This window comes from Selaginella moellendorffii, unplaced genomic scaffold, assembly GCF_000143415.4.
Source record: "Selaginella moellendorffii unplaced genomic scaffold, v1.0 SELMOscaffold_37, whole genome shotgun sequence".
Taxonomy (NCBI): Eukaryota; Viridiplantae; Streptophyta; class Lycopodiopsida; order Selaginellales; family Selaginellaceae; genus Selaginella; species Selaginella moellendorffii.
In genome coordinates, this window is record NW_003314298.1 from 58,937 (window position 1) to 70,051 (window position 11,115).

At 48.3% G+C, this 11,115-nt stretch overlaps 3 protein-coding genes across 6 annotated transcripts; 1 reads left to right on the forward strand and 2 right to left on the reverse strand.

The window, feature by feature from the left end:
- Positions 1-7,241: 7,241 nt before the first annotated feature.
- Positions 7,242-9,059, reverse strand: LOC9653419 (calumenin). Of its 2 annotated transcripts, none has more exons than XM_024683491.1 (6): positions 8,369-9,059; positions 8,211-8,313; positions 8,079-8,144; positions 7,847-8,008; positions 7,695-7,791; positions 7,242-7,627 (listed from the first exon to the last, which is right to left on the reverse strand). In XM_024683491.1, exons 1-6 carry the CDS (start codon positions 8,952-8,954, stop codon positions 7,604-7,606), a joined length of 1,038 nt encoding a protein of 345 aa, XP_024539259.1. In that variant the 5' UTR covers positions 8,955-9,059; the 3' UTR covers positions 7,242-7,603. The 2 variants fall into 2 exon arrangements, with proteins under 2 accessions (XP_024539259.1, XP_024539258.1); XM_024683490.1 differs by having other exon boundaries at positions 7,357-7,631.
- On the reverse strand, positions 8,972-9,685 carry LOC112349293 (U11/U12 small nuclear ribonucleoprotein 25 kDa protein-like). 3 transcript variants are annotated; one of them, XM_024683494.1, is made up of 4 exons: positions 9,493-9,685; positions 9,342-9,447; positions 9,182-9,281; positions 8,972-9,133 (listed from the first exon to the last, which is right to left on the reverse strand). In XM_024683494.1, the coding sequence occupies exons 1-4, from the start codon at positions 9,671-9,673 to the stop codon at positions 9,056-9,058; spliced, it is 465 nt and encodes a 154-aa protein (XP_024539262.1). In that variant the 5' UTR covers positions 9,674-9,685; the 3' UTR covers positions 8,972-9,055. The 3 variants fall into 3 exon arrangements, with proteins under 3 accessions (XP_024539262.1, XP_024539261.1, XP_024539260.1); XM_024683493.1 differs by having other exon boundaries at positions 8,972-9,104; positions 9,342-9,685; XM_024683492.1 differs by having other exon boundaries at positions 9,342-9,685.
- Positions 9,665-11,017, forward strand: LOC9653640 (chloroplast envelope quinone oxidoreductase homolog). Its single transcript, XM_002978277.2, has 5 exons — positions 9,665-9,794; positions 9,853-9,997; positions 10,051-10,142; positions 10,213-10,434; positions 10,499-11,017. The coding sequence occupies exons 1-5, from the start codon at positions 9,735-9,737 to the stop codon at positions 10,994-10,996; spliced, it is 1,017 nt and encodes a 338-aa protein (XP_002978323.2). The 5' UTR covers positions 9,665-9,734; the 3' UTR covers positions 10,997-11,017.
- The last annotated feature ends 98 nt before the right edge of the window (positions 11,018-11,115 follow it).

Here is an 11,115-nt window from a genome sequence, read left to right on the forward strand (position 1 = left end):
CCTCCAGCCTTGTTCTCTCTCATGGATCTGGAAGGATCCGAGATGGATCAAGCAAGTTTCTTTGAACTTAGAGAACCCAGAGAGGTGGACAACGAACTCGTGATGAAGCAAGAACCACTTGAAGAGTTAAGATTGGATCAAGTTTCTTGCTCCGAGATCGACTGGGCAGAACTTCTCAAAGACCTCTAGTTTGATGAAAATTGGTCACTTTAGCAAGAGATGTTTTGTACAAATAAACATTTTGAATGATTTAATTTGAGCCAAGTTGACATCCCTGGGTCAGTTGAAAGTAACTGTTGTCCGGCACTGCTGCTGCTGCTTTCGATCAATTTCTTCTCGATCTACAGCACCATCGAAAGCACTCGAAACAACCCAAGCATCCACCAACACGAGCCGGGATTTCCAAGAACTCTGGAAAGCCTATCAAATTTTCCTGAACCGGCTCTCGAGATCACTCGCAAAAGATGACAACAATGGACTTCCCTGGTGGTATAACATCAACCCGCACTTTCCATGGCCCTCCTTTCCATTTCTGCGGCCTCCAATGCTACCACCACCGCCACTACCACCTTTGTGCCCGCCACCACCACCGCCAGTAAACTTCACCTCCAGCGATGTCGATTGAATCAACCTTGCTCTCAACGTTCACTATCTCCAAGCCGAGTTCTTCCTCCATGCAGTGTTTGGACATGGGCTTGACAAAGTTAATGCAAAGCTTGCCAAGAAGGGGCCACCGCCTATTGGAGGCCGCAAAGCTCAACTCTCTACACGAATGGAGCATGTTGCCAAAGAACTTAGGCTCCAATCTACAGGTCATATCAGGTAGTTAACATTCTTTCTCTCAAGTCTTTTTTTCTAAAGTTGTTTTCACACGGCCGACAAATCGATTGTTTGTCCAGCTTATCATGGATTGCCCCCTGCTAAACATCAATGCTGGAGTGTGGAATTCACTCATCAGCAAGGCTCTCATTCACAATCACGCCGAAGTTGATGGTGGTTCTTTGCAGTTTGATCCGTACGAAAACGACGCAAACTTTCTCAATGCTGCATATGTGATACCGTACATTGGCCTCAACACGCTCGTAGATTCAAGCAATCGAGTCACTGGCATTCAAGCACGAAAGGTAACAAAGAATTACAAGTTTTTATGAAGATTTTCAAGAGATTCTTTGTTTCCTCAAAACAGTGGTTATGGGAGTCCAAGCAGTGATCCGGACACTGCTCTTCGAGATCATGGAAAACAAGTTGCCTCCGCACAACGTCACAGTCGCCGTCTCGGATCTCTGTCGCAAGCTTGATCACACAAGAAAGGCTGACGAGGGCTTGAGTGTGCATCAAAACCGTGGAGCCGAGAAGCAAGTAAACGGGAATCTGATCTCCGCGAATGACTATGCCATGGCCATCTCGAGATCGCCCCAGCAAGTTCTCCAAGTTTTGTACGGACACAGGAGACACTTCTGTACCGGGATTGTTCTTGGCTGACATCTTTCTCAAACGCAGGCAGCCCAAACTTTAGTGTGAATGACCTTTTGCCTTTCCAGAAGTTCTAGCAAATGAAATTCCAAACTTAGGATCAGCCGAGGAAACCTTCTTGTAAAAAAAAACGGTGTCTCCTTCCTTGAGCGAGTGCTCCCTCACGTAATGAATCCAGTGTGTTGTGATCAGGCTCCCAGTTTTCCCTTTCTTGCACCGGAGCTCCCAAACTCCGCCCTCTTCGTCCACAAATTCCACGAGAACCTTTTGATCATTCGGGAGAATCGACTCGTACTTGACCGGGATGAGCAATCTGTGCAGGCTATTCACGTCGCTGGCGGTCAGCTTCTTGCCAAATAGTAGAGCCCAACGAGATGGATCGCAGGTGACGAGGGGATCCTCGTGTTTCCGGGGTCTCCACTTGTGACACTTCGTTTTCTTGGTGTCTCCCGCCGGCTGAATCGCGCCATCTTCACCTGAGGACGAGGAATCTTTCACCTCATCAGTCCTTGAACCGTAATCTCGATCGCCCATCTTAAGTTTCTTTACCTTTTGTCCCAGTTGTTGACATTCGTCCATGACCACCACCTTTCTTCGTTTCTTCTCGTGTAGCTGCCCAGCTTCCTGGTTAATCACTTGTCTTTTGCCGTTGGAATCGGGCTCGCTGGTGCTCATATCCGCCGTGAACCAAAGTAGAGCCCTCCAGAGCATGGATTTCCGTGGAGACCGCTTCCTTCTCAGGACAAATGTCTTCAAAAAACTTGGCTGCAAGGCTGCAGCGTCTGCAAGAACCAACAGTCCAGAAAAATCTTTGCTTGTCATCTCACCACTAGTGGAAAAAACCCTTCGCTTTAATCCAAACGTATACACTATTCACTGCCTTTTAAATAAAAGTTAAGCAAAAGGGGGTTAAAAATCTTGGCGACACCTACGTGGCAAAAGGCTTTGATTTGAAATCCCTAACAATCTCCCGGGCTCTTCAAATTTGGTTCCCGGTTCATCGATCGATCGATCGATCGGAGGAAGGATTGTTTGCCAGTTACTATATATCGTGATGAGGAGTGCATTGGGTCTTTCGGGCCAATTGATGAGATGTCAGTCCTCCCTGGCGACCAGCGCAAATGCTGTGATGATCTTGGCATCATCGGCGCCACCGCCGTTCGAATTGAGCAGCTTCAATCCTCTCAGCACTACTGCCGCTGCCGCCACCGCCGCCTCCAGCCCAGGAGTGGCATCGACTTGTAGAGATTTCAGGAAGCTCTTGCTCAGCCACCCATATGTAAACATGAGTCTCTTGCTGAAAGAAAGAAAAAATGTCCCTCTATAAAGCTACGCTCTCCGACCTCATTAGATCTCTTGAGCAATCATCAAAAGCTTTGGCTGCACAGGAAGCAAAGTTTGCTAGTACAGATCCAAACTTAAATAGGCTTCGAGAGTAGGTTAATAGAAGGACAACACTAGCAGTAGGGTCAATATCTAAGATGGTGGAGGAAGTTATTGCTGAAACTCTTATGAAATCAAGTTATGAACCACTTAGGGACATGAGAATAGCTCATATAAAGCGTCAACAGACATTTGATGGGCCAAACATCACTCCTTCTAACTCTCATTGTCTAGAGTTTGACTACCATTCTGTTCCACGACACCGGAAAAGAACTAAGGAACATGGAGTGGAAGAGGTGTCAGTTATTACACAAGTCTAGTGCTAGAGGTTGAAAAGGTTATTTCTCGTGAGCCAATTTCTTGTATCAACTGGGCAATTCAAAAAGTCAGTGCCAAGAGCAATGCACATTGCTCCGGAATGATTGGGAGTCAAGGTTAGTGTCTCGCATTTGTGCCCTCAGATTCAAGTTCTTTAGCAGTGCCATGTTTCTGGGGCTGTCGAGATCTAGGGGTGAAGGGCTGCTGAAGTCAAGCTAGATTTATTGTTGTGGGACTGATGTTACTCATACAAGCCGGATCCATAGCTCAATTATTTTGAAGCCAGATTCTGTGCCAAAGGAGTGGCTAGTTGAGCGAAGCTGCAATCTTTTGAAAGAAGAGATTGAAAGTCTGGAGAGAGTAGGTTTCAAGCTAAAGACTTCTTCAAATGTTGTTGTTAATATTACTATGCCACCAATATCAACACTAGACCGGCATACACGACCAGCTAGGAATGGAAAGGCTATACTATACAGGTCTTCCATTTCAAAAGGTGCACAAGAGAAGATCAAGCTAGAAAAAGAGTTGAAGTGCACAATCATAAAGACAAACTACATCAGTGCTGTGGCTAAGGAGTTTGTTGTTATGATTGAGTCGTCAAAGGGTACAAGCTACACTGTCAAAATCTGTAAAAATCCATCCTGTACTTATCCAGATTTTATACAAAGGGAAAATAGGGGAAAGGTATATTTAGCCTGCAAGCACATCTCTTACATTTTGATGCAAGAACTAAACCAAGATCCTAAGATCAACCATCACATCCACCAGGCTAGCCTTACAATTGTAAAGCTTAAGAAGTTTTTTTAGATTGCTTTTAGTGTTCGGATTTATATTTGTATTTTATTGGTCAAATTTACTTGGAAATATAGATTAAATAAAAATTTGAAAAATGAAAAGATGTTAGTTCGGGACGAACCAATGTTTTCCTTGTGTTTGAGAAGCGGTGAGCTCATGAGCTCAAAACCTACCTAGGCTCCTGCCTAAGAACTCGAATCCTCCCACGTACCTCATCATTAGTGACGTCCAACATCACTTGCATCTCACATATTGGGAGCAGTGTATCTCCTCTGGTGGTGTGAAAGGGTTGTCTTGTGTTGTGCTCTGGTGAAGCAATGAACCACACCTCAACCTCCCAAGCTGATGTAGGTGCTGTGACCCCTCGGGTCTATATCCCCTGCTCTTCCCACTCTATTTGCCATTGGATTTCCACAAAGTCTCCTACTTTGAGGCATCTCCTCGACCATGTCGTCTCTCCTTAGCACTATTCATGACTCAAAGGAGTTGTAGAATGTCCAATAGGATGTTATGCCACTTCTACAGTCTGAACACTTATGTCCTCTTCTTTATTTGCCACCAATCCCTGTCGATCAATCCAGTTAGTTGCTTCATGGTCCAAAAACCATTCAAATGCATTTTTCTCCAGATTGTGTGATGTGCCTCCTGCCCTAGGGTAACATCTCCCATTTGGAACAATGTGTTGAAGAATAGGGGCTGGTTAAGCCACTCCTTGACTCTACTTGGCAGCATGTGCTCCAATGGAAAAGCTCTCCACAATCTGTGTATACTCTAGATGATGTTGTCCCCTTTCACTACCTATGTCAGCCCATTTGCAAAGAGCTACTGAGGGTCTTCCTTCCAAGTTTTGGCTGTGTTGTCCTTAGGGCATATCACTAGGAGACTTTGTCAAAACATTAGTCACCATGGCTGCCTCCCCGGTTGCAGGCCCATGAGAATGATCTTATATCTCAGCGTCTTTGCCATGTCACTGGGGTCAATGATCCCGAGCCCCCTAGGATCCATGGCCGTGCTATGGATTGCCATGCCACCTTGGCCATGGTCCACTCTAAGGCCAAGGTTCCCCATCATACGTAGATTCTCACCATCTATCTCACCTTCTATAGTGTGGTCTCTCGCACCAGCCAAATCGAGAGGTGATACCAGATGCTGGGGAGGATCACACTCTTGACTACTATGATTCTCGCTAGGAGAGCCCAAGTTTCCTTGGGGCCCATTTCTGAACTGCAGTCCTAATCCTCCTAAGTAGCATATAGTCCTATGCAGCTACATTGTACTGGATCCTTACCTGGATGCCCAGGTAGCAGGTGTCTTCACCCTACCGAAGCCACTAGAAACTGAACTCCTGTCCCCAAGCTTCGATGCCTGGCTTTCCCCAATTCACCCCAACTAACTTATTCTAGTTGATAGCAGCTCCTGCCGCCATGTTGAAAATCTCCAGTTTGGACTTCGCTGCATTGAGATTCCCCATGTGGCAAGCAGGAATAACACAGTGTCGTCTGCAAATGCCCCATCCTGCAGCTCCCATGTCATGTCTTATGTTCCCAAAAGCTATAGCTGTTCAGTGGGTAAAACCAGTCCCTTGATATCTCCTCCATATGCCAGGAAAGAGCCCAGCGTCTCTGCAAGAATCAGAAACAAGTAGGGGGTGTCCCTATCTCACTAAGTGTCCCAAATGGAAGGTTGAACTAGACTCTCCATTTAATATGACCTAACTTGATGCTCCCATGTACAGTAGTGAGATGCTCAATACAGTCATTGCCAGGATCCCTATCCTCCATATGCAGTCCTCCAGGAAGTCCCAGTCTACTCAATCATATGCTTTCTCGAAGTCTAGCAGCCATGCCACAATTTGCTAGTTTGAAACATTTGCCCACCATTGTGCAAGAAGGTACATCCAGATGTTTTCCACAATCTGTCTTCCCAGCACAAATCTTGTCTGCTGTTCTCTGATCATGAGAGGCATGACTGGCTGCAGCTTGAGCGCCATTGGTTTTGCATATATCTTGTACAATGTGTTAAGCATGGTTATGGGGTGCCAATTCCTGAGTTCCTGGAAGTCTCCATGTTTCGGGATCAGTGCAATTTATCCCTCTAGTACCTCTCTAGGCAACACCCCCATTCACTGTGTGCCCCACCATGTCTCTATGAGCATTGGGCCTATCTCGTCCCAATACTCCTCATAAAACACCGGGAGGAGGCTGGCATCTTATCGTCATTCAGCTATTCTAGGGCCTGGTGGAGGTCTTCCAATGAAAAATCTGCCACCAGCATCTCCAGGTACTTGTTGGGAACTCTGCATGGGAGAGAGGACAGCACCCTACTTGCCGCATCTCTCCTGTCCTGGGCCACATACAGCCTTTGGTAGAACTCTTGTGCCAACCATTGCATCCCTTGTTGGTCCTCTATTACTTTTCCATCATCCTTCCTCAATCCCAAGATTGGGGGAGAGTCAATGATTGGACAGATCCCCTTGTAGAAGGCTTTATTAAGGAGCCTCTCATTCATCACCCAACTGTCCTCCATGGTGCATAGTCTAGAACTCCATGCTGCATATTCTTTGTCCTGCAGCTCACGTTCCCTCTCATCTAGTGTTGTTGTCCATCTATCCACATCATTTGCACTCAATACCATTCTTTGGGCTGTTGCCACCTTTTATCTCACTAGCCTCACCTCCTTCAGGACTTCCCCTTTGAGTGCTACCTACCTTTCCCAAAGTTTAGTGGAGCAAATACTCAATGCCAAAATAAGTTCCCCTTTACATTTGTCCAGTGATTCCTAGACAAGCTTTAACACTACCTAGTTAGCCAATCTAGCTTTGGTAATCCTCCATTGCACCACCATTCCCTTCTCGGCTTATAGTTTAAGGACGTCTCAGAGTGGGTCGTGGTCCGAAAAGGTGGCAAATGCAGGTTATGTTTTGGGCCCCCCACCATCTTGTCAGCCTAGTGGAGGCGTAAATCCTGTCCAAGTGTGCTTAGCACCTCGTTAATTGCCATCTTGTGAATGGATGGGAATGAGCAGCATGCTGGAAGTTTAGGATTCCCAAAGCTTCCACTAGCACTGTCCAACTCTTCCACTCTCACCCCTGAATGGTTTTCAGTGAACCTCAATGGTCACTCAAATCCTCAACCATGTTGAAATCTCCTACCAAGTCTCCTACCATGAGCCACTCATCCACTCTTTGAGTGCTCTGCTGTTTTGGGCCCCTACCCCTAACTTTCCCCTCCCTCCCAGCCACTCTTGGCACCACCAAAAGATCTCAGGTGAGCTGCTTCCATCCAAGTCGCCCTTTCCCTCCTTGAGAAAGAAACATCTTTGCTGCATCTAGGAAAAAGCACACCAGCAGGATGGTGGTCATGGAAGTTAAAATCCTGGATGAAGTGCTTCTTGGAAGATTTTCTGGATGCCATTAAAAACTTTGCCTTTTGAGCATCGGTCTGGCCAGGAGAATCAAGCAAGCATCGCCTCCATCACCATTTTTTAGTCGACTGTAATTAGTTTTTCTTGCATAACCATCCTATGCTAGCCTGTTAGCGGAACTCGTCATGGTCTTGATACTCTTCATGGGAATCCTGTGGCGTGAAGGCTGTGCTGTAGAAGACGTAAGGATGTTCTAGCATCTCATGCAAAGTCAGCACCCCGTCCTTGTTCTCGTCTGCCTGGACACAGCATGCAATAGCATTACGTTCTGCACCAATTCCCAGCACAACAAGCCCACACACCTGCTGTACCAAGTACTCAGCTTGCTGCCGGGCGTAAAAGCTTTCTCCTGGATGAAGCTTCCCCATTATTGGCTCCAGCTCGTCTTCCGTGAGGAACCTGCATCAGGGCGATCAAAAAACAAGATGATGTAGCTACAGTAGCTGCTTGTTACCCGTCCATGTTCCTGTCCAGCTCCTTAAACTTGTCGCGTCTGTCAGTAACATCGTGTCCCTGGTGTAGATGGCTGAGGTCCTCCCCGTAATACCTGAGGACGTCGTACACATGATCAAACTCATCCAGGCTCAGCTTCCCATCCTTGTCGTGGTCACTCTCCCTGACACCAGAAAGACGCACGCAACAAAGTAAGAAGAAGCAGGCCCGCAGGGGAATGGAGGCGCACCCACCGTATCTGCTCGCGGCGCAACCAGTGGTGCAGCTTGGGATTACGGCTGTCTTCTGGGTGCAAGAAGCTGCCAAGATGGTTTTGTTATAACATGACACACAAAGAGGCTGTTAAAGATGCACGAGAAGCATACTCGTTAAACTCCGTGTGGTTGAGGAAGCCGTCGCCGTTGGCGTCAGCCATGTCGAAGTGTTCCTTCCACCAGCCTGGCTCGCCATGATCGGTGCTAGCGTTCACTGGAGCGGACGGGAGGTTCCTTAGAGCTAGTAAAATTAGCACAGAGGGGCTTACCGAGGGCCTCGGCGGACAGGTGAGGGAGATAGTCGAGCAGAGATACGAGGCCGTCCTTGTTCCTGTCGCGCATCTCAAACTCCCTGTCGGTGCGCTGCTTGCTCAGCTTGCGAGCCTGCTGGACGTGCCAGTCCTGCAGCTCGCCCAGGCTCACCACGTTGTCCCTGGGATCCGTGTCCAAGAGAGGGAAAAGGAGCTCCAGCCGGTGTGAGATGTTAAACTGGTGCTCGTCGTTGAGGTAGTCGTCTTCGTCACCCTCATGGCCATCCCAGTGGCTGGGCTGCTCTTCGTGACCCTGGGCATGATGCTGACCATCGTGCGTCGCCCCCGTCTCATTCCACGACTTGTACAGCTCCTGGAAGTGGTCCCGTTCCCAATCCCTGTTCTCCCTCAGCCACTCGAGCCGCGCAACCACCGGATCGAACGCCACGCTCTCGTGGTGACTGGCATTGGCCTTGGAGGCCAGTGTGCTGCGAACGATGAGCCGGCGACCTAGGCCGTGCCTGCGGGGATCTTTCTTGGAGAAGATGAACAAGGACAGGAAACCCAGCACCAACAAGGTGTAGACGATGCTCGCACGCACCATCTTCGGAGACCTACCTCGACCTCGAGAGTTCCGATGTGTTTCATTAGGGCAAGCCCAGCGATCTAGGCCTGGCTAGCAAGGAAATGGTCAACAGCGTCTCTCTATCGCCAAACGCGTCGCCTCTTTGCACGGGAATGGAGACCAGCTTCCCTGGACGTGACGTGAGCTTCGAACCGGATCTGATCAGGGAATTCTCTCAGCTGTACACTCTCTCTTTTTCACTTTACCTGGTCACGGTCCCTGACACCCACATCCCTCAAGACGGTCGAATCGCCCACGAGTTTGACATTCCCATGGCAAAGGCAGAAGCTCCCCCACACATGCCTCCTGGAAGGTCAGCCAGCCATCGCTCCAATCCCGATCACAAAAGAAGAGAAAACTGCGTACCACGAGAAATGCCGGTGCCCCAGCTCTTGTTCCTCCAGCTCGTTGATTCTCTTGGTGATTGCAGCCTTCAAACTTCGCACAGTCGCAGTGGGTGGGGCAAGCACATCTGACCACCACAAATCGTCATATTGGCTTGTAGCAATTGACGTACCAAAGGAGGAGGCGTCCATTCTAACCACTGACAGGCGCATTGCATTCCCCAGCTCCGCGCTGACGAGCGCGTCCACGGTCGCAAGGTCCGGGTTGTGTGGCACATCCGGCAGCAGGAGAGGGTCCTGGGCAAGCGTGCTCAAAAGCGCCGCGTAGTGGGATGTGCTGTGCTGCTCCTCCATCTTCTAAAAACAAGTAGCCCTAGGTAAACGTGTGACATATAGGAGAAGATAAGTATCGAGTATGGAGATGCAAGGATCGATGCCGGTCATACAATATGTCAAGTTTGGAGGAGATCTGGAGGTATCAAGATCTGTAATCCTTTCAAAATCATCACTTCTGCCCTTGGGAATTTGTCTAGAAAGGACATGCACCAGTTCCCTCGCCGGGACCTGGAGAGTTACTTGTAAAGGTCCAAGCTGCAAGCCTCAACCCAGTGGACTGGAAAATCCAGCAAGGAAAGTATAAGACCCTCAACATTCCAGCCCAATTCCCCTATATACCATGTAAGCGCAGTTGCCCAGAGTGCTCGATGATACACCCACACATCAATTCCCAGGTTCAGATATCAGTGGCGAGGTTGTAAGCCTTGGTCCTGGTGTAACTGGTTTCAGTGTTGGAGACAAGGTTGTCAGCTATCTAGACCACAAGGTAAATCTTTCTTGTTAACCTGGTGTTTGTGCTTAAAAGCAATCGGTCCAAATGATAATTGCACAACTAGAGAGGAGGTGGCCTTGCCAAATATGCTTCTGCAGAGGTGCGGTTTACCACAAGAATTCCATCTCAAATCTCGCCGATTGAGGCAGCTGGCCTTCCAATCGCTGGTCTTACAGCCTTGTACAGCTTGCAAGAGGCCGCGGGCATAGCAATACCAAGCAAAGACTTTCAGGGCACCATTCTTGTCACTGCAGCTTCAGGGGGAGTGGGAACATATGCGGTGCAGGTGCGTACTTCAATTCAGATAACCGTATGGTTTACTAGGATTGAGTTCTGTACAAATTGAACAGCTCGCAAAGCTCACTGGTGCTCATGTGGTGGCTACATGCGGGAGCCGCAACATTGACCTCATCAAAAGCTTAGGTGCTGATGAGGTTCTCGACTACAAAACACCTCAAGGGGCCAAACTCCAGAGCTCCTCTTGCTCCAAGTTTGATGTCATTATCCACTGCGCTTACCATCGACCGCCCTGGTCCACCTTTGAGCATGTTCTTACTCGCAAGGGGATTGTTGTGGACATCACCCCGGCTAGCGAATCTACCACAAGCAGCCTCAAACGCAAATTTGACAAGGCAGTGAAGTTGATCACGAGCCAAGAGGCAATCGGTTCCTTGGTCCCTTTGTATTTGACCCCTCACACATCGGGTATAGAAGCTCTCGTGGACATGATGCAGAAGGGCAAGTTAAAAACAATCATTGACTCGGTCCATCCGATTTCCAACGTTACAGCTGCCTGGTTCAAGTGCATGGAAGGCCATGCCACTGGAAAGATTGTTGTCACTCTGTAATATATTACAGCCCTCTTGTGACCAAGTGTGTAGAAGAGTAGTTGTCAAAAAATCTACACTCAGTATACTTATATTGAGATTTGTAACTAAGACAATATCAAAGACGTTGCCGTCTTCGG

Coding starts and splice junctions, on each gene's coding strand:
- LOC9653419 (XM_024683490.1), bottom strand. CDS start 8,954: ATGGTGCGTGCGAGCATCGTCTACACCTTGTTGGTGCTGGGTTTCCTG. Junction 8,009..8,078: donor TTGCGCCGCGAGCAGATACG/GTGGGTGCGCCT, acceptor TTCTGGTGTCAG/GGAGAGTGACCACGACAAGG. Junction 7,632..7,694: donor CTGAGTACTTGGTACAGCAG/GTGTGTGGGCTT, acceptor TGCTGTGTCCAG/GCAGACGAGAACAAGGACGG.
- LOC112349293 (XM_024683492.1), bottom strand. CDS start 9,673: ATGGAGGAGCAGCACAGCACATCCCACTACGCGGCGCTTTTGAGCACG. Junction 9,282..9,341: donor GGGCACCGGCATTTCTCGTG/GTACGCAGTTTT, acceptor CTGACCTTCCAG/GAGGCATGTGTGGGGGAGCT. Junction 9,134..9,181: donor GTGTCAGGGACCGTGACCAG/GTAAAGTGAAAA, acceptor TTCCCTGATCAG/ATCCGGTTCGAAGCTCACGT.
- LOC9653640 (XM_002978277.2), top strand. CDS start 9,735: ATGGAGATGCAAGGATCGATGCCGGTCATACAATATGTCAAGTTTGGA. Junction 9,795..9,852: donor AGTTTGGAGGAGATCTGGAG/GTATCAAGATCT, acceptor GAATTTGTCTAG/AAAGGACATGCACCAGTTCC. Junction 10,143..10,212: donor TCAGCTATCTAGACCACAAG/GTAAATCTTTCT, acceptor TTGCACAACTAG/AGAGGAGGTGGCCTTGCCAA.